The sequence below is a fragment of the Poecile atricapillus genome, chromosome 1 (assembly GCF_030490865.1).
Source record: "Poecile atricapillus isolate bPoeAtr1 chromosome 1, bPoeAtr1.hap1, whole genome shotgun sequence".
Lineage (NCBI taxonomy): Eukaryota > Metazoa > Chordata > Aves > Passeriformes > Paridae > Poecile > Poecile atricapillus.
In genome coordinates, this window is record NC_081249.1 from 4,564,444 (window position 1) to 4,585,666 (window position 21,223).

The 21,223-nt window shown below is 41.6% G+C and overlaps 1 protein-coding gene across 2 annotated transcripts; it reads left to right on the forward strand.

Moving 5' to 3' along the window:
• Positions 1 to 297: 297 nt before the first annotated feature.
• LOC131583349 (interferon-induced GTP-binding protein Mx-like) lies at positions 298 to 21,202 on the forward strand. 2 transcript variants are annotated; one of them, XM_058847353.1, is made up of 14 exons: positions 298 to 374; positions 4,824 to 5,133; positions 6,645 to 6,840; positions 7,657 to 7,794; positions 9,041 to 9,195; positions 10,325 to 10,463; positions 10,957 to 11,155; positions 11,919 to 11,997; positions 12,889 to 13,011; positions 13,763 to 13,904; positions 15,362 to 15,520; positions 16,007 to 16,083; positions 17,337 to 17,573; positions 19,406 to 21,202. In XM_058847353.1, exons 2-14 carry the CDS (start codon positions 4,909 to 4,911, stop codon positions 19,637 to 19,639), a joined length of 2,103 nt encoding a protein of 700 aa, XP_058703336.1. In that variant the 5' UTR covers positions 298 to 374; positions 4,824 to 4,908; the 3' UTR covers positions 19,640 to 21,202. The 2 variants fall into 2 exon arrangements, with proteins under 2 accessions (XP_058703336.1, XP_058703346.1); XM_058847363.1 differs by having other exon boundaries at positions 6,648 to 6,840.
• Positions 21,203 to 21,223: the final 21 nt, after the last annotated feature.

Sequence of the window (21,223 nt, forward strand, 5' to 3'; positions counted from 1 at the left end):
AGTGCCCCTGCGCATGTCAGAGGGGTGGAACAAGATCATCTTCATGTCCTTCCAACCCAAACCATTCTAGGGTACTCTGTCTCTCTGAACTTCTGGCTGTGAGGCCCCCCCTTCACTGTGGACACAATTCATGTGTTAAGATATCCATGCCCTTACCTGAGCCAGGTGCAAGGTAAGTGTGTGCCCACTCATGGCAGCTCTGTCTTTTGAAACAGCCTGGTCATTTCCACATAATCCAAGTATTTCTCCTGTGAGAATTAGTTTCATTTCTCCTGTTGTGTGTCATAATCAGAAGGTGGAGCCTGTAAAGAAAAAGGCATCTGAAGAAGTTTCAGAAAGCCACTGCTTCTCCTTCCTACAGGACACTTACCAGGGTAAGTTTCTTCTTTCCTTCTTCTAAAAAGAGTAATGCAATTTTTTACTGTTAACTTCATTCCTCTTAATGTGACTTTTTAAAGGCTGCATAAAGTGTCTAAAGTAAGTGTGATTAAACAGGGTTGCCAGGAGCAGGATTTTTTGCTTTCTGGGGTGGGAAAAAAAAGAGAAAATATGTCAGTATTGTTTCCTCTTTAAAAGGAGACAACTGAGAGATGGCATTTAATTTTCTTTTAAAGCCATTATTCAGCAAGATGATCTAGCTGGCAGTATTTATGAGGATCATAAGCTTTGCATTGCTTCATTTTCTTTTATGAGAACACAGCTAGAGTTAATAAAAATAATGGAAACTGTGAGGTTTACCCAAATATCCTGAAGTGACAGGATGTATCAGCCAGAAGTCCATGTGGTTCTCTGGCTGGGCAGAGAGCAGATAAATCATGCTCTGTGGGTTCAGCACTGCAGCTCTGCACCTTGGGATTGAGAGGGGATTTTTTAGGAGGGGCTTTTCATCTTCTACAGATGCAAAGCCAAAGGGTCATTACAGAAATCCAAAGCAACTCCTTTTCAGAACCATCAGCAGGTTGATGTTTGTGCAGATGTGGGTGTGCAGCAGAATGCTTTGTATTCTGCTGGGAGAGATTTCCCACACACAAGCAGGCAAATTCTAAAGGTAAAGCTCAAGGAAATCAGTATTGTCCTGCCAAAGGAGCCAAGGGCAGCTCTGGTCAGAGGAAATTGTTGGCAGACTTTCAGTATTGTCACATCATCCACGTGTCATGTTGTTGTAGTTTAAGGCCTGGCGATCTGAAGAACTCGGGATGTTACGGAAAGTTAGCTAACCCCCCTCTCTGTTAGGATAGTAAAACCTTCTGCAATTAGCCAATAGCATCTAGGTGTGATGTAAGCAGATGGGAGCAACACAGTGACCCCAAGCTATAAAATGTTAAGCAATTTCCCTGCAATAAATCACCATATTTGCCATCCATCACATTGATGCAGTGGGATATGGACCGAGCAGTTGGGGATTAGCTGCCGTGCTGGTTCCAGCCAGGGTACCAGCCTTGCTTGAACCCCACATCATGTTTCACAGGTGGATTCTGGCCCATTGTAGGGCTCTTACAATTGCAGCTTTTTTTGTTTTCCTCCCCTCCTTTCTTCCATCCGATGTTGTCACAGCTCAGTACACAAAGAAATCACTATGCCAGTGTGGCACAGGGAAAGGTTACAGAGCCCACTCACCCTTTCCAGGCCCAGGGAAGAGCAGCAGTGTACCCCAGAAATCCACACGATCGTTTATTCCCGGGCTGGCTGCAGGATCTTTGTGCAGGGGTGTTGTGTGTGTGTGTGTGTGCACCCTGGGGTCTGCTCCCCATCTCCATGTTTGTAAAGGGTGACCTAAGATAGTCAGGTCTCCTCAGGCATCCTCAGCCCTCCCCACCTCCCTTCCACCTCTGTGATGGCCATGGGGTTTGTCCTGAGTAAACACACCTGGTGGGTATGGTGGGAGCTCTGGATGTTTGCATAATTATCTCAGTTCCTGATCTCTGGAATGAATTATTTGCAATTGACTTTGGTGCACACTGGCTACAAAAAGGATAAAAAATGCTACTGGAGACTGGGCCAGCAGGACAAACTGGTGTCATGAAGTTGCAGGACGTTTCTGAGTCGATTTTCCCCCCTCCTCATCACCTTCTCTCCCCACCAGGATGCTCACAAGGTACCTCCAGCTCCAGCGCTTTTGGACAGGTGTTAAAATACCCAAGGCCCACCCAAACACAGACATAGAGTCCTACAGTAGCTCCAGATGTGCTTTGTTGCTTTGCAGTGGTGAATTCTGCAAGGCCAAAGATTGTAAATCTGTGCATTTCCACCTGAACCTAAAGGGCTCCTATTGTAGCCCTTTAGACATGGACTGCTGACCAAACCTGGGGCTAGGTGGGGCAGATGGTTGTTTGAGAAAAGAAAAATCTAGCTTTGAAAAAGAATTCTTGGTTTGTTTGTTTTTTTCTTTAAATCACTCTCTCTGGAAATCACCTTCTGTGGATAATGTCATGCCAAAAGCCACTGATTTCCTCAGTCACCCACAGAAAACAAAGCTTCTCCATAAGGAAATAAAACTTCTCCAAGGAAATAAAAAGCCTTGTAGTCCTCCCTTCTCTAACAACATGTGAAGCAAAGTCTGCTCTTGGCAGAGGGTTTTAAGCTATAGAGGAGGGAACCAAGATACAGAACTTCAAAAACCAGTGTCAGACTTGCCTCTGACAAGTATTTCTTCCACAAAAAAGGTGATATTAAAAATGAGATTCACTTAATAAATTATAAAAATAATTTAATATAAACAAAAAGACAATTAGGAGACAAAAGAAATAAAGCAAAGGGTTAAAACAGCCGGGTGCCCTGGCGGGTTGCCAGGTACACCCCTGGTATCCGGGAACACTCTTTTTATCCCCCCCTGCTGTGAGGGTTTAATGCATATTCAAAGCATGTCCCCTCCCTGGTTCCACCGTCTTAGATCATGCTTTTGTACAATTTTTATTTTCTGCTGGTCAGCATATTTTTTTTTTGCTGGTCATCATTATTCTAGCTGGTCAGCATTATTTGAAGTTTGGTTTCCTTTCTTTTGCAAATGGTCACTTGTTGATAACCGTCCGGGCCTCTCATCCTTCCTTTTGAGGGCAGCTGGGCTTCACATCTTCTGCTGATAACAGTTTGGGCTCTATTCTTCTCCTGATAACAGCTTGGGCCCCACTGTCTTTGCCCTCTGGGATTTCCTTGCCTTGTACCTAGGAAATTCTTTTAAGCTTAAGACTTGTTAGCAAGAAAAAAGTTCATACATAGCTAAAAAGTATTTAACATATAAGATTCATCTGCGAAAACCAATATCACAATACAAATTTATAACAGTGAGATGGCCACTTAGCAGATTATGGATTGGAGCTAGCCCACAGCCCTACACTCCTGACCCCAGGAAGTCAAGAATTCACACTCCCTCCAATCCTGCCCTAATACTGACTGAGCTTCTCCAAACACCATTCAGCAAAATATTTCCTAGAGGACAATCAGCTTTTGCAAAAATAGGTGTAACTTTTTCTTTTTTTTTCCCAAAAAAACAAATACTGTTTATTTCCATGGCACTTTTTTTAATTAAAAAAAAAGGCATAAGAAAGGTAAGAAGTGTTCCAAGTCTGTCCTCTGAGTCCAATTTTTGTGATTTGAAAAGAGCTGTGGCACTTGGTACTGTTCTAGATACCTATTATACTATTGGTGAAACAGAAAATTTAAGAATTAGGAAGAAATGCTTGACTAAAAGGGGTGTCTGACAAAAACCACACCCTGACACCCTAATTCACAAGAACAGGAAAAAGGGTCAAACTGCAAGATAACATAAGGAGCTGGAATACACAAACAAGATGCAAAGACAAAGGCACCACAGGATAAAGGAGATTCCTCGAACCCTAAGCCAGAAAAAACAGATTTGAAGCCCCAAAAGGCGGCCAAAGAACTGAAAGGGGCACAGGGCTAATTGTAATATGAAGACAGGCGGGGTTAGGAAATGAATATGTATTAGGTGTATCGTGTAAACCTGGTCTGTAAAGGAGAAAAAGGGAAAACCTAATCAAAAAAGGGTGCATGCTTTATGGAGGAGATATCCCCATGCACCTCAGAGCTGAATAAATTCATACCTGCTCTTATAACTACTCTGCGAGTTATAGGGTTCCTTTTATTCCACAAATCATTGGCTTTTCACAAATATTAAAATTCATGTTATTTGCATAATGTTAGAAAACTTTGCTGTATTAATATACAGCATATTATATTAGCATAAATATTTCTTTTATTTCTGTTATTGATAAAACTTAGAAATTGTGATATAATACATACATATATGTTAGGCTGTAGCATGGTATTAAAATAAAAACTACTTTTGTTCATATAACCCAGAGACTGAAAAGATGATCAGGAAACCTCCCCTGCACTCTTAGAATCTTTTATCCAGATGAAGACAGCAGTGACTGGAACTCCAAAGGAAGAATTTATTGAACCTCTATTATCAGGGAGTGTGAGACTCAACAGAGCCAAGATCTACTGGGGAGGGGGGAGTTGAAGCTAAACAAAGTTAAAACTTAAGAGGAATGTTTGAATCACATATAAGAATTTATGAATATGTAATAGGATTCTGTTTTTAAGGGACAATCCTTTGTTAGTAAGGTGTGCTCTCTTGGCTGAATGCTGAGGCACCCAGCCATATTTGTACATTTTGCTTTATTTCTATCTCCTAACTGTCTTTCTATTAAACTTTATAAATTTTATATTAAAAATGTGAACATTGTTTTTCACAGTACCTACTAAGGGTTTGGATCAGGAAATAAAAATGGTGTTTGATTTTCTCTGCTCTGATCCCTGTTGGAAGGTGGAATCACTCACTGCCCCATGTTTGGTTTCAGAAGCTGCACCTCAGAGTGGCTGGACCAGGCAGTGATCAAAGCATTTGTGGACAACCTGTGTGGAAGCCCAGTAAATTAGCAGGCCATGGATAAAATGAGAACACCATTCAACAATCCTTCTGGAAGAACCAAAACCCCAAAGAAAAAGGGGTTTGAATTTTCTTTTGTGAAACCACTTCCAGAAGCTGCTACAGTGCCTCTCCCACCAGACCCAGAAGAAGCTGCTGAGATGTCAGAGAACACGTTTGAGAAAAGGCCTAGCTGTGAACAGGAGGGCTTGGAGAAAGAGGTTTTTAGAGAAGAGGACAAGGCAAGTAAGGCAAGGAGAGGGAACAGATCCTCCCCACTCTCACTCTGTTGTTTCACTTTGTACCCCAAAATTAATTCCTTTGTCTCTTTGGGCAATTTGCACTTTATAGATCTAAGGAGAACTTTTGGGGTGAGGTCTAGAAGTTATTCATGTAAGTAAGAAGAGAGGTACCTGCAATTAATCTGCAGACATTAATAATGCAGGTCTAAAAAAATGAGGTGGCTGCAGCCTAGAAGCCAATTTAATGTGTGACACATGTCTGTTTTGATCCTAGCAACAAATGTTGAACAGAAACCATAAAAGCTGAGGTGTTTTTTTTTCTCCTTGAGGCTCTTCAAGCCACTAAGCAATGCACAGAAAAGTTAATAATAACCTGCTTGGATATTTTACACTGGACACAGATTGGTTTTAAGTCTGTGACACAGTTATTGAAGTTTTTTGAGAATTTGCTAGGTATTAAACATTGTAGTGAAAGGAGTGGGCAGGGGCTACCAAAAATGGTTTAAAATCCCTGCCTCCAGTAGTGTGCACTGCCTTCCTCATCTTGAACCAAAAAATCTGCTTTGTTTGAGTGCATCTGATCCATAGACATACTTTTGGAGGCATTTTTCTTGGATAAAAGCGATGGAGGAAACTTTAGTTTTTCTTTTCAGAAAATCAGGTCTGAATGTGCCTGGCCTAATATGTCTGAAACATATTGGTGTTCCCAAAATTGCATCTCCAAATGCAGCAGTCAGACTGGAAGATTGAGAGAGGAACAGGGAGAAGAGACCAAGATGATCTTTATATACTTTAGCTGAGCATATTTAACAGCAGATGGACCAGTTCTGCCAAAGACTGAAAATTATTTGGTTTGTTTTCATGTAAAGGAAGAGCCTATGTTAATATCTGGACCTGTATCAAACCCAGAAAATGACAATAACCAGTCATTTGAAACATCCCACTCATATTCATGCCTTATGTGAGCCTAAAATGAGGCAAAGAAGGAAGAGCCATGATGATCTAAAAGATTTCAGCCACCTGTTAAGAATGTTACAGCAGAACTCTTTTGGTGTCTCTGCACAAACTAAATCTCCAAATTCCGAAACAAAAATCTAATTAGGTATTTTTTACCAAATTCAGTGATTTCTGGGATCAGTCTTCATTTGCATGCACATCCTTCAGTACATCTGTGGATGAGTAGAAGAAAATGGCAGTTATTAAAAAAACTGTTATTAAAAGAAATTAATAAAACACTTAGTAATGTGTTCTTTACTTTCTCAGGATGGCTTCCAAAATTTGGTATTTTTACTAAGGATGGTCTGTGAGCCAACCTCAACTGTTTCTTTCATATTTACAGACACCTGTTTATTACATGGAGATGCAAGGATGCACAGTGATGTGAAGTAGAGCTTGATGCCAGTAAATAACTTTTACTAAAGAACGACGACTAGAAAATGCGTCTTGGTTTTTTTGGTGTTTGTTTTGTTTTGTTTTAAATTATGGAAAATTCATTGTAAGTTTAACTCTAGCAGGCTGCAGAACACACCTTGTACAACCAATATGAGGAAAAGATCCGACCCTGCATTGATCTTGTTGACAGCCTGAGAGCTCTTGGGGTAGAAAAGGATTTGTCCTTGCCTGCGATTGCGGTGATTGGAGACCAGAGCTCCGGGAAAAGTTCTGTCCTCGAAGCCCTGTCTGGTGTTGCTCTCCCCAGGGGCAATGGTGAGAATTCATTCCTCAAATTTTCATTTTGATGAGGTGGAAGGGTTCTGTGTTTTGGTTTTTTTTGGGTTTTTTTATTTTTTGGTCTAGAATCGGATAACTCCATGACTGAGAAATAGAGGTGTGAGTGAGGCACCACAGGATAAATCCAAGGCACATGTTCCAGGTGGTCAAGAGACCAGGAGTAAGAAGTGCAGTGTAATTGCCCCAGCTGACTCTATGCATTTCCCAGAAAGCAGCAGTGCAGCAGAGTATTAATTTCACATGGAAAACCAGTTTTTAAAATTGTTTTTGGGGTTGTTTTAGGTTTTTTGTTTTCTTACAGATATCTTTTTTATTATTATTATGTAAAAAAAATGTACAAAGATCTTTACTTAACGCATCATTTAAGCCAAAGATGATTGTTAGGAGACTTTACAACTCAAGAAGATCCATTTTCCAGCTTTGTGTGTATTTTTGCACACACAAATTCTGCAAGTTCCATGTGAGTTTACAATATAATCTAGTCCTTCAGGCTGGAGTTGTGCAAAGGTTTTTCATAGGATTTAGTTGCATCATTGGAAGAGATCATTCAGAGGGGAGCAAAACTCCATGTGTGGAGGTTTGCAGGGCCAGACATGTCTGGGAAGAGCCATGGTTGACCTCACCTAGCACTGGTGACAATCCTGCTCTGAGCAGGAAGTTGGACAAATCCCCTCTGGCAGCATCTCTTGGAACATTTGCACATTTTTGTGTGAAACATTAGGCAGCCCTGTGTGCCCCACACACCTCAAGGCCGTGTTTCATGCACAACCTCTGCCTTTGGATCTGCTGCAGGTATTGTCACTCGGTGTCCCTTGGAACTAAAACTCAAGAGGTTGCCTGAAGGCCAGGCATGGCAAGGAAAGATCTCCTACCAAAATGTAACCCAGGAGCTCCAGAACGCCTCTGAGGTGGACAGAGCAATACGGGAAGGTGAGTGGATTTGGCTGGCTCCATCTCCTCTGAATCCTCCTCTCAGGCTGAGCAGCATCCACGGTGATTGTGGAGTAACACCAGGAGCTGGATGCAGAGCAGAAGAAGCTGGGTCAGCAAAAATCCCCTCTCTCCAGGGAGTTGTAGCAGTGCTTCAGTGGTGAAGATGATCTATGATGATAATCCCAGAATGGCCTGGATTGGGAGGGACCTTAAAGGTCTTCTAGTTCCAACACCTTGGGCAGGGATGCCACCCACTAGATCCATGATCCTTTTATCCTGATCCATGATAAAGGCTCAGGCTATATCCTTACCTGGGTGGTGGCTTCCTGGTTTGGGGAGGTTGTCTGTCAAATTGTAAACATGGAACCTAAATGGATCCTGTCATCAGTTCAAAAGTCCAGAGAGTGCTTGAGGTGTCTCTGGCTGGAAATGTTATTATTTTGGAGGAAATTGCAAGAGGTCAGAGTGGAGGACAGAGAACTTCTGCCAGGTACTGTGACCACAGGCTCAGTCACTGTCCTTCACCTATCTCACCTTTAGTGTTAGGGCATTTCATCCTGGGTAAGAAATCATCTTCCAAGAGATGTTTTTACCCAAAGGGCAGTAAGCACTTGTCCTAAGTGTGAAAGTTGGATTGTCCTTACTTCCTTGACTAGCACAGCTCTGCACATTGTTACTCTTCCTAATTTTTTTAAATTAGCTTTTCAATACATTATTTGGATATTCTTAAAACTGGCCAAGCAATTGGTATGAAATAAGTAAGGTGATTAGAGCTGAAAAATCTCTCCTGAGAATGACTGGAGTTTCCTTGCTTTTCTGTGTTCACAGTTTAAGCATTATTGCCTTGTAGTACCTGGGACAATTTACTCTCAACCTCTCTATCAAAATGTGAAGAATATAGAACAACACCTATTTTTCTTTCAGGGCATCCAAGGATTAATTGATGCTTACAAAGTCTCTTGTTGTTGAGGGAGCATTTCTACAACTGACCAGTATTTTACCTGATACCTTTCATTATGGTTTATTTACATGCATTTTGTTTTGACATTACATCAGTTTGTTCTGCATGATAATTTCCTTAGATTTTTGCACACATGGATTTAAGTGTGTGGCTGGATCTGAAAGAAAAAGCCAAGCCTGAAAGAACCTTAGGTGGCAGTTGGCACTTTTCAAAGTCCTTGTGTTCAGCTTTGGTTTGATGCATCATTTGAAGCTTGTATTCATTGCCTTGCTCTCTTCACAGCCCAGGATGTTGTGGCCGGTCCTAGAGGTGCCATTAGTGGGAAGTTAATTTCCCTGGAAGTTCGGTCCCCTGATGTCCCAGACCTGACACTAATTGATCTTCCTGGAATTGCCAGGGTGGCCGTGGGGGACCAGCCAAAAGACATCGGGGACCAGGTAAAACTCAGCCTCGTGTGCCAGTCTGTGCCCTTAATGGGTGCCAGCAGACCCTTTGTGAAGTAAACAGAGTAAGTGGAGGGGATCTCTGCTCTTCCTCTGGCTGCTTTTAGAAGAAATGCTGGGGAATGCAAATAAAACTTTGATTGGAAAAGGCCTGCTGTGAGGCTGATGTGTAGGAGCTGGGTGTGTTGTTTCTCCTAAAACACCTTTAAATGGGAACTTGGAATAAGAGGAGCTCAAACGAAACTGGATATTCCAAACAGAAATGAGACAAGATTGGATTGTCTGGGCTTTCCTCTCTGGGAGGAGGGTAATTTAATTGCACACTTAGATAGCAATCTTTGTATTGTATTGAGAAGAAAGCAGCAGATGTGATAAAATCCAAACATTTCCATTGTCCTCAGCTGTCTGCATGCTCCAGAGATGGAGTCTACAGCACTGCAGCCTGTCAGAAACTGGGATGGGTGGGAAGTAGAGAAGAGAGGCATCTTTACCAAAATCCAGGGGGAAAAAAAGAGAATTGATTTACTGTGGAATAAATGCAGTAGCGCCCTGTGAAGCTTCTGCAAAACAACACAAATTATGAGGAACTTGTTTAGTTTGGCATTGAAACATAGAAAAATGACAACTAGATGCCATGTGAAACTTCAGTTTTGGTGCTTTTTCCTATAAATATTCCACTGAATAAAACCCGAAGACATTTGTGCTCCTTTCAGAGATACAAATTTGAGATTCATCAGTATAATCGAGCTTGCTTTCTTTCCAAAAGTGGATACCTACACATCAGAACCTGGTTTTCTTCCATGTGATTAGATATCAAATACCTTTAATATTTCCATAATGAAAGATTACATATGCACAAGAGGTTAAACTCACGTACCTCTCAAGACAGGCTTAACAACATTAGTCTGGTCTCATTCATGCCAGATGTTTGGATTAATCCTGACATAAGGAAAGAGGCTGCATTCTTCTGCTGACCCCTTTCCATGCCATCCTCCAGCATGTAACACTGTCCTCAGCACATGTGGCATTTAATGTCATCAGGTTCATATTGCTAGAAATTGTCACATCCTACAAGCAAGCATCTGATTTCACTGAACCTCCTCACTGCTGTATTGAATTGCAGATCAAAATGCTACTTAGAAGAACTATTGGCTGCAAAGAGACAGTGAATTTGGTAGTGGTTCCATGTAACGTGGATATTGCGACAACAGAAGCTTTGAAAATGGCTCAAGAGGTGGACCCCACTGGAGAAAGGACAATAGGTGAGATAATTTTTAAACTATGAGCTAAAAAGGAGGCCAAATCTTCACCCCCATCATGAGGTCTGACGTTCTGTGTTCTGCACCAGATATGTGAAATTAGCTACTAGAAAAAGAGGGGAAAAAAAGAAAACAGCCTAAAGAAAATATTTGCAAGTATTTCTAGTCACAATTCTTGAGCAGCTCCTATAATCCCTTCATTTGGTGTCTTGCTGGCACTCTTGTTATGAATAACTGGAAGCTGAAATCAGTTAATGGTAGTAACTACCAGTTAATGGTAGTTGATCTGAAGTTAATGGTAAAAAAGCTTTGCTTTTTGAGTGTTAAAAAAAGGTTTGCAATGCAAAAGGCACGGTAGGAGGCCAACTGTAGCATGAGTTTTACAGCCCAGGAACTGAGAGCTTTCTAGGAGAGAAAATACCCAAAAAAATTGCATTATAAAACACAGTACAGAGTAGTCCTGCTTGGTGGTTAACTTTCTCTTTTAATTTCACAGGAATCCTCACAAAACCCGACCTGGTGGACAGGGGGACCGAGGAGGCCATCGTGAACATACTGAGAAACAAGGTAATCCCCCTCAAAAAAGGCTACATGATCGTGAAGTGCCGTGGGCAGCAGGACATCCACAACAAACTCACCTTGGCTGCTGCAATCCAGCAGGAGAGAAGCTTCTTTGAGAATCACAAACATTTCAGGTACTCCTCACGGAAAAGTTCTCATCAAAAACATGTTAGAGTCACCTCAAAGCTTCCTGTTGATTTGCTGAGATTCCACTAAGGGGTTACAAACAGGTATTAGTTATACTCAATATTTCTCATTGCCCATGTGAGGTTGTGTTTCAGTAACCCAGATGGTTTTTACACACCAAACTTTTTCAAATTTTTTTTTTTTTTGGTTTGTCTATTTTGGGGTTGTGTTTTTTTGGCTGCAAAATACATGGGGGAAGTGCTATGAACTTCAGAAGTTCTGAATAGTCCCAGAGAATTCGAGTTAAAGCATCTGAGCAGTTCAAGTCAGGCACTGAAGTATTTCTGTTCACTGGAAAGCATGGAGGAGCAGCATGAGAAAGGCTGTGCTGAGGGCACAGGCTGCCCAGAATGACTCAGCAACAAATCAATCATAACACAGAGAATGGCAGCTGACAAGGGTTTTGAATCAGTGAACTTCACACATGAAGAAATAATAAAATAGTGCAATCAGCTGCTGTTAGAATTTGCTTTTTTCAGGTTTTTCTGTTTCCCTTTGCTCAGTCAGTAGCTGTCAAACAACTCTTGAATAAACGTGCCCAGAGAGTCCTGGGCTGTTGCCACATCTACACCATCATGGCCCAGAGACCCTTTCTTTACTCAAATTGTTTAATAGAATTAGTGAAAATAAGGCAGAGCATCAGTGCTGCCTCCTTGCCCTGCACAGCCTGGCTATCCAAACACACCTTTTCCTTTTTTTTTTTTTTCACAGGGTTCTTCTGGAAGAAGGAAAGGCTACTATCCCCCATCTGGCAGAGAAGCTCACAAATGAACTTGTGAAACACATTATTGTAAGTAACAGAGGTCCCATACTGAGCTGTTTGTGTCAGTTACTAGCGAAAAACAAGTTCAACCCTTCAACCTTGGACTGCAGCTGGATTTCATCTTTGTATGCTTAATGATCCTTCAACTCAGTGCTCTGAGAACAATCTGAACTGAGAGGCAGAGGTAAAAAGTCCCATGCTCTGTCCTCAGATTTGCCTTTTAACTGCAGATCAACAATAAGCAAATTATTTCATCTATTTGTGACTCATAATTCCTGCCCTTTCAACAGCAGCCATGATATTTCTTTTTATCAGTGTTGATCACCTGGGTGACAAGTTACTGAAAATGTCTTCAGAACATCCAGATGTTCTATTATATTTATATTATAATGTAAGGATATTGGGGGGTTTTATTTGGTATAAGTATGTCTGTATGTAATATATCTTATTCCATTAAGAGAAGAGGCTAAAATATAGGGAACACTTAAATTCCGTCTCAGAGGAGAAAAAAAAAAGATGTAAATTTACAGAAAATAAGCAACTAAACAGCCATGTTCCATCAGGTATTTATCAGGAATTGAGCAGTCATCACTCTCCTGGCACAACCTGTGAGGACATTGTTTTTGGCTCACTGTGAAATCTTGCCCTAGACTGCAGCTATTCTTCCCAGCTCTCAGTGAGGTCCAGCCTGATCCCTCAGGGAGATCCTGGCTCCTGCATTCCCTCAATAAAGGCCATATTTTCTCTTCCATGTTGTCCCCCTATCACACATGGGACAGTGACAGCAAGCTCTCAGATTTATAGAAACAGCAAAGATCCCTTGCAGGTGTAGGTTTCTCTTAGAGGGATTTTGTTTTCCTTCCAAAACCAGACAGGTTCAACCTATCTCAGTTTCCTTCTTCACTGTCTCCTCCCCAGAAATCTTTGCCAGCGCTGCAGAGCCAAATTCGTGACACCCTGCATAAAACATTACAGGATCTGCAAAGGTACAATAGAGGCACACCCCAAACTGAGTCTGAGAAGCTGTTTTTCCTCACAGATGTAAGTATCAGTATTGGTCACAGAGCAAAGCAAGGAGGTAACTGTGGGAGAAAAAGAAACCACCTGAACTTATCAAAACTTCAGCATGGACCACCAGGAAGTTTGTGGTTTCCATCATTTCAGTGAGGGTAACGTAGACAAACCACACTTGCAAAAATAACACACCACAGGAGCTCCTGGCCACTTCTAGCAATTTTTTTCCTGTGATTATGGGACAAGAAAGCCAAACAACTTGATTGATTGGATCAAAGTCAAGCATCTCAGCAAGGGAAAACTTAAACTCCTGCCTGCTCAACACTTTGAAGTGTTCCCATTGTTTACAGCACTCATAAGATCAAATGTATTCCTGATATCCAAATGTGGTTTGCAAGTCCATCTTCTGAGTTCCTCATCTCAGGGAGTTACTCCCTGATTAAGCCCTCAGTAGGCATTAGAGGTGTTTATGGAAGTTCATCAGGCTTGATACGAGCCTGGCCTATTAAAATTTACTAAATGGTTCTAAAAGTCTACAGGGGGAAAACCAAAAGAGTATCAAGTTTGTTCTCCTCTAGCTATGAGAGTTTGGGGGGAAAATAAAAAAACCCAAACAAACCAGGAGCTAAGAGCATAAAAGATGTAAGAAAGGGATGTTTTCTATGAACTGTGTCCGTGCTTTAACATCAAACAGCTGCAGATTTACTTAACATCCACAAATTAGTCTGAAGAAATGAAACTTCACTAAATTGCCTGCTTGTTGCTGGATTCACTGCAGTTGATCAAACTCTTTAACCAAGACATCTGTCGGACCATTCGGGGAGAGGAGGAGCTGTTTGGAGATGAGGTCAGACTGTTCACCAAGATCCGCAAGGAATTTCGCACGTGGGGCGTGATCCTCCTGGAGTGTGCTGCGAGGGGTAAGCACAGAGCCTGGCAGGGTGTGACACTGGTGGCTGGGTTCTTTTTCCCAGGAAGAGACTTGTTTTCTCATATTCAGGCTCAGTTGTTTATTCTTTCTTATCTATATTACATATTTGCAGAGTACAAGGAGCTATATACACTGGGGAAGCAACGTGTGAAATGGAGAGTGAAGAATCTCTCCAAGGTCTTTTATGTGTCTATTTGTCCAATAATCAAATTTTTCCTAGTGACGCAGTGACCTGACACCTGTGTGCTGCACTGCAGATTTTCTATCCAATCACTCATTGTTACCCAAAAACCCTTAGAAGAAGATGAAGGAAAAAGTAGAAAGGGACAATGCCCTAAATCCTCCATCTTGTCTCTTATTTTCTGATATAGCTTAAACCCTAAACTCATTCTCACCCAGTGACTTAAGAAAACTCTAACTTACACACTCACATTCCCAGTTTTTCTGCTTAACTTTAAAAGCTGTCTCCATGGTGTTATGCTAAACTCAGTGCTCTCTTGGGTGTCAGAGCCAGGCATCACAGATAAGGGTCTATTTTCTGTGCTTCTGACCCCAACAAGAGACCATCTCCTTTATTTAAACCTAGACACAGCATCTTCAGTAAATGTTTTTCAAGAAAATTAAGAGTAAGAAGGCAGGAGCATCCATCTGTTGTGGTGTTTTGGGGACACAGACAGAGTTTGTTGTTAAATGCTATCATTAAAGAGAGGTCAGTGCTTATCTTTCTTCTCCCAGCACAGCAACAAAATCAAGACACTGGCATAGAATTTGTTGGTGATTTTCTGAGCCATTCTTCTAAATAACAGCAACACCAATTAATAATAATAATAATAATAATAATAATAATAATAATAATAATAATAATAATAATAATAATAATAATAATAATAATAATCTAAATAATAATTTTTATTATTACTCTTAATGTTTTTAATTTATTGCTATTAATATTTTAGAATCTGAGTGGGGTTTGTTCTACTTTAGCTCTGGGCTAAGGTGATACCTCATAAAAAAAAAATAGCAAATTTATATAATATCAACAAAGAAATATTGACTGTGATAATAAATAGGAATGACTAGTCAACAGTAGATTCCCTGGAAAAAAATGTTTAGTGAGCTTGGGGGTTTGTTTTGTTCAGGTTTTCTTTTAAACTTGGAAGTGACTGGTAATGGCCAGCTACTTCTGTGAAAAATGGTAAAAATACCAAGAACCAGAATTTTTGTGATCCATCATAATTTCTGTCAGTCAGATGCTTGATCCAATGTGTGAAATGGCTCATTCAGAGAGCAACAACAAGCTAGCTCTGTTCTGTGGTAACAAAAAATCCTCTCAGTACCTTTTCCCCTCAAGAACAGCTCAAAGAGGAGAAACAGACTACCTTCTTAAACCTGAAGTGTATCCACTGAGTGATTTAGTAACAAAGCAATGTTATTTTACCATTACAGCTAAAAAAGCTGTCCCTGGCAGAGTGTGCAAATACGAAGACCAGTACCGTGGACGGGAGTTCCCAGGCTTCAGCAACTACAGGACTTTTGAGGATATTGTAAAAGAGCAGATCAGAGAACTGGAGGAGCCTGCAATTATGATTCTCAACAATGTGATGAGTATGGCCCAGGCCATGGGAGGCTCTGGTGTGGGGGACACTGCTGGGCCTGACAGCTTTATTTTCCAGGAGAAGCTGATGCTCTCACTGATGCTCTCAGGGTCCTTCAGAGTGTGGAAGTAAATCTGATTCAGCTTGTGGACTGCTCCTTCTCTAGAGCCTTCAATCTCTACACACAGTCTCCAGCATTTGTTAATACTTTTCCCAGTGGCTTTTGGAAGGGAGGTAGAAAATAACTATATCATAAATAACACAGCAAGGAAACAGTACAGCAGCATCTGGTGCTAAGTGGTCACCTTCTTGGACGTGGAAATCTGAATTTTTACTTGTCTGTATGTGTCATAAAGGCAGAGTGCACCAGTCCAGCAGCACAGCTATTTCTGAATGAATACAGAAAATGAGTAGTCTCCCAAGTGTTGTGTTAACAATAGCTTAAAACCCTCACTTACTTACCTGACTTTATTTTGTCTTTCTGTTCTTCCCTTAGAACTGGTTGAAGAGAAATTTATGGACCTTACTAACAAGAATTTTGCTAATTTTCACAATCTGAGCAGAGTTGCCAAGGTGAGGCACTACCTACAATCTGATATTCTCAAAAGACAGAATGGCATTTGTAAATACATCCATGCTTATGGTACCTGCCTCACTGCATTACCCTTATGCAAGTGGGGAATTTCTTGCAGGAAAATAAGAAAGATCCCAAAAATGATAGCATTGTTCTAATGCCACTAAATAAAGTGCATTTTATACTACTTTGACAAGATCTAGTACATACATTCTTTATTCATTCTTGACATTTGCAACACAATGCAAAGAAAACCTGGTGTGGCTACTTTGAAGAGTTTATCATTAATTTCAGATTTAAGTCCTGCAGTGATTTGTCAGAGTGCTGAACTGGTTTTAGGTGTTTTTCACCTCTCTGAAAGCAAGCCAGGGTTTTAGCCAGTGCAGGAATCTCATCTTTGATGAAAGGGAGCAGGAGCAGACAAACCAAAAATCATCCAGCCACGAAAAAACTAGAAATGGCTGTTTACAGTTTGGGTATTAGCATGTTTTGGGGTGGAGTTCAGTGATATGGATCCTTGAAGGCCTTTTCTCAGAAAAAGCTTTGAGAAAAAGATGAGAAGCAAAGCTGGAAGTCCACTCACAGGGTACTGCTGAAAAAGGAAACTCAGAGGCAAATGTGAGTGTAATAGGTGGTTTGCTCTTTCACTTCCATGGTCAAACCCAACTGAGCTCCCAGGCCAGCCAGCCAGTGAAGAAATAAATTATTTCATCCAAACACAGAGGTGTTCAGGCAGGGTCTTTAGAGAGCTCCACAGTGAGAGAAATGAAGAGGGAAGAAGTTCTGGCAATCACTGGACTTGAGAAAAGAGATGGGGTGTTTTCTTAGGGATGCTAGGAAAGCATTTTGAGGTAATTTGAACATATCTGAGGGAACTTTGCCACCCCCACAGACTTTTAGAAGGCCACAAAGCATCAGGTGGCTGGAATAAAAGCACCAGACAGAGAGGGGTTAGATGGAGTTGGTTTGCTGACAACAGATATTTTCCTTTGGGTTTCAAGCACCAGGTTTGGACTGATTCCACTTGTGTGTAAGGGGAGGACAAAACTGTCACATTTTCCTGCTCTTTCACAACAGAGACACCACAATCTGAACCATTACTCCGTGTTCCCATCTTCTGAGATTAGACAGAGCTGCACAAGGGCAGTTAAACACTGTGCCCACCTTGCCATTCCCTGGGGATACTGCTGAGCACTGGCACCTTCCCAAAGGAAGCAAATGTCTCAGAACTTCTTGTTCCTTTCTTTTCTAGGTGAAAATTGAAGACATTAGGGAGAATCAAGCAGCAGAGGCCGAAAGACAGATCCGGACACAGTTTAAAATGGAGAGGATCGTGTACTGCCAGGATGACCTTTACATTGGTGATTTAAACTCTGTTAAGACAGAAAACGCTCCAAATGCATTCCTGGGGACAAATCTGCAGTTTATGGATCTAGACGAGCCCTCTGTTGCCACGGAGATGGTTTCTCACACCAGTGCCTATTTCTCTGTGAGTTCACAGGCTGTGATGGAGCAGATTTGCTGCTCCCTGAACGCTACAGCAGCTTCCCCTCAGCCAGGTCTTGCTGGAGTCAGTCCAGCCTTGTACACCACACTGGGACTGTGGAGGGAACAGCCAGGGGCTGGCTAAGTGTCTCATTCAGCTACATGCTCAGCTTCTGTACAAACTTCTTGGAGCTTCTGACCAGTGATGAGTGTGGGCTGTATCAGCAGGTAGCAGGACTCAGGATATGGTGATTAGAAAAGCCTGAAGGGGCCAAAGTGACAGCTGGCTCCTAAACCACTTGTTAGCTACCTGCCAGTCTGGCTCAGGTCAGCCCCAAGCCACTCTGCACATTCCTGCAGGCAGCAGAGAGCGGTGTCAGTGGCTTGCAGTCGGATCCTGAACTACTACAGCAGGAGGAGCAATGACAAAATGTTACATTAAAACATATCAGCTGGCTGTAGAGATCAGAGTGCATCTGCTGTATTGCAGAGAGCACCGTGTAAGTGAAGTCTCTGAAGACAAATGGGGTGTTTTAATAAAGGATCATGTTAAAGAAAGAAAAGAGAACACACACTATCAAGATTTGCTTAATCATAAAACTCTCTCTGAAAGCAACAAGTTCAATATTAATAATTCAGGAAGGTAGGTAGCAGCTCACTTTGAATTCCAAGAGCAGGCTTTGTGACAAATTCCTGCAATTAAATGGCCAGGCTGCTCAGGCTGATGAAGAGAAAATCATTTGCTTTCTTAGAACAAGAAACAAAGCCAGAAGTGCATAAAGCACTTCCATCCCATCTTGTTACACACTCTGCTACATGTTTTTTCTGCAGTTAAATATTTTTGTAAAGGCCCTGGGAGCCATTTTCAGCAAACCCCAAGTGCCAGGGCATCATAGCCCCATGGGACTGACTTATTCAAGGCCAAATACAGTTTGAAAGAGATGGAAGCTCCTAAGTGTCCATGGCTGCCTTATAAATGCCATTTTCAAGTCATACTACAAAAAAGAAAGGCAGAACCTCTCAATTGCAACCAGGCACTTGTGTCTAAGTGCTCACCCAGCACCAGGAGGGCTGGAGGCAGCCACTTGCCAGAGCTGGGAGAGGTTTAGAACTTCATGTTGCCCAAAAGCACCAGGTGGGCCCCCAAACCCTGTGGATGTCCATGGGGAAAGGGCTGCACAAGCTCTTCTGGGTCAACCTGTTTCAGTTTCCATCCATAAATCAACCAGGCAGTTGGTCAGGTCAGACAGAAGATATCTCATGGAGATATTAATAAATGTAATGTAGGCACTCTGGTCTCTCTACTGCTGAAGACATTTCCCCTTAAGGCTAAAGCTTCCTCCAAAGCTGTCTGAAACTTAAAAGAACAACCACATCAGAAATACCATCTAAAAGAGGAATTTACCAGCTTTAGGAAAAATCACTCTCTGATTTCCTGCATCAAAACCTATTGTTAGCATTCAGTGAAGATGGACACCAGAAACTGTGCACAAGTTCTGTTTGTCAGGAATGTCCTCCTCTAAGTTGTCCCAGTGACAGCTGGCAGAGCTGAGCAGAGAACAGCCTGCCTTGGCTTTAGTTTGCTGAGGCAAGAGAAGCAACAGCTGACATCCCCATGACTCCAATCAAAAAATTATTAATTTTTCTATTTCAGGCACAAAAACATTGGTTGCAAACATTTTTTAGTTCATAGCAGCACTCCCTTCTTGAACAGTAACTCAGTTCAACACTTCAAAACCTTGGAACCACTTTTTTTACCAGATTACCTATAGCCCCTTCATTGTTTTTTTTTTTTACCAATTTAGTGTTTTGCCTTTTTTCCTCCCCATCTTGCAGGGAGCAAGTAAACGCCTCTCCAACCAGATACCTCTGATCATCATATCTTCTGTCCTTCATGACTTTGGAGAAAATGTGCAGACCTCAATGCTGCAACTATTACAAGATAAAGAGAGGTTGAACTTCCTCCTTGACGAGGACACTGAAGCTGCTAAAACCAGGAATTACCTCAGCCAAAGAATCGATCGTCTGACCACAGCCTGCCAGTACCTGAGAGATTTCCGTTTGTTGTAATTTGTTTTTCGTGAGGTTTTTTTTTCTCCTTATCTTCCAGCACTCCTGAAGAATTTAATATAATCCCATAAAAATGTGATGTCAGCCGAGACCTTTAATAATAATTTCTAGTGTTCAGTTTTCTTTATTTTTCATAATCAGTTATATGCAAACGGATGCCTTTGCATAGAGTTCCACAGGTGGAGTTGTGATTAAATAAACATTATCCCATGTTTAAACATTTTCTTTATAAACTCTGTGCAACCACTGGAATAATTATTAAAAAGCTAACACACTTAAGATTATATGTTTTGTTGGGGTTTGTTGGGGTTTTTTTCCTCTTTTTAATGATGGAAGCTGTATAATTCACAAACTGTAGAAATCAAATTATCTAGCTTTCCTCAATGAAGCTTAGTGCACGACACTCATGATATCCCACTTCCCTTTGTGTTTTGGTCTTGCTGGGGTTGTTCTCTTTCCTGCCATCACCTAAAAGACACCTCTGCAAACACAGTGGACATGAAACCATTCCAGTCTAGAAAGAAAGGAAAGTTTATTTACTTTATGTGACCAGAGGATGCCACTGGCTCTGTTCAGTCTCCTTTCCCAGCTGTCTGATTTGCAGAAGGGCCAGGATGCCTCAGATGTCTGCAGCATCATCTGAAATTTTAGGACTGACAGGCAACTCACTAGAGGGCAGGATTTAGATGTCCAAAAGGAAAGAAACCTCCAGGACATTAAACATTACACAAGTGTCTCATGTGTTCTGCTGCCTTCCTCCTTTCCCTCCCCAGGGCAAGGAGAACCTTTCCAAAAGCTCTTCCATTTCATGGAAGCCGATGCAAAATAGATCACACACTGTGTTTATGACATCTTTCACAGGGGAGATTTGGTTTAATAACCAAAAACACCAAAAGTAATGCCTGCATCCAGCTAGAAAAAATGTGCTTATACCAGTGTGTGATGCAGGAATTTCCAGGTTTCTTACAAGAGAAGCCTTCCCCTCAGGGTAGCTGTGACAGAAAGTGTTTGTCCCTCTGGCATGGAACTGCAGCTGGTATTTTTTTTTTTGATACATTTTTGTACAGCATTCACCCCAACATCCATGTTCCTTAACCTTGTTGAACCCCTTTCTTCCAGTACATTGTTTTGCTATTATTGACTTGCAGTGCTGCAGGTCAGGAGCCACAGAAAATGTCCCTCATACCTGTAACAACTCAATCTTTTCATTTCTGTTTTGAAAGTACTTTAAACTCCTTGGTTATTGCACAGTATCCCCCCATCCCCCAAGGGGCACTTGATGCACAAATGCTACTGAAAACACACCCATCTCACACCTGGAGAGGAGAGACACATTGCTGCAGGCAGCAAGAGGCAGAGTGACAAAATAGGGTGTGACTCCCTCAAGCCACTGCCTGCAGGCTAAACTTCCTTATTTAATTCAATTAACTCAGAGTCATTTCATCAGACACAGCCACCAAAGACACTCAGCATTCCTGGACATCTTGCTCTCTTTTCCCTGGGTTTGTTCAAGGACCTGAAATATCAGAATTAAAATAATCTCTTGGCTCACCCTCTTGAGTTGCTTTTCTCCTTTTTTTTGTT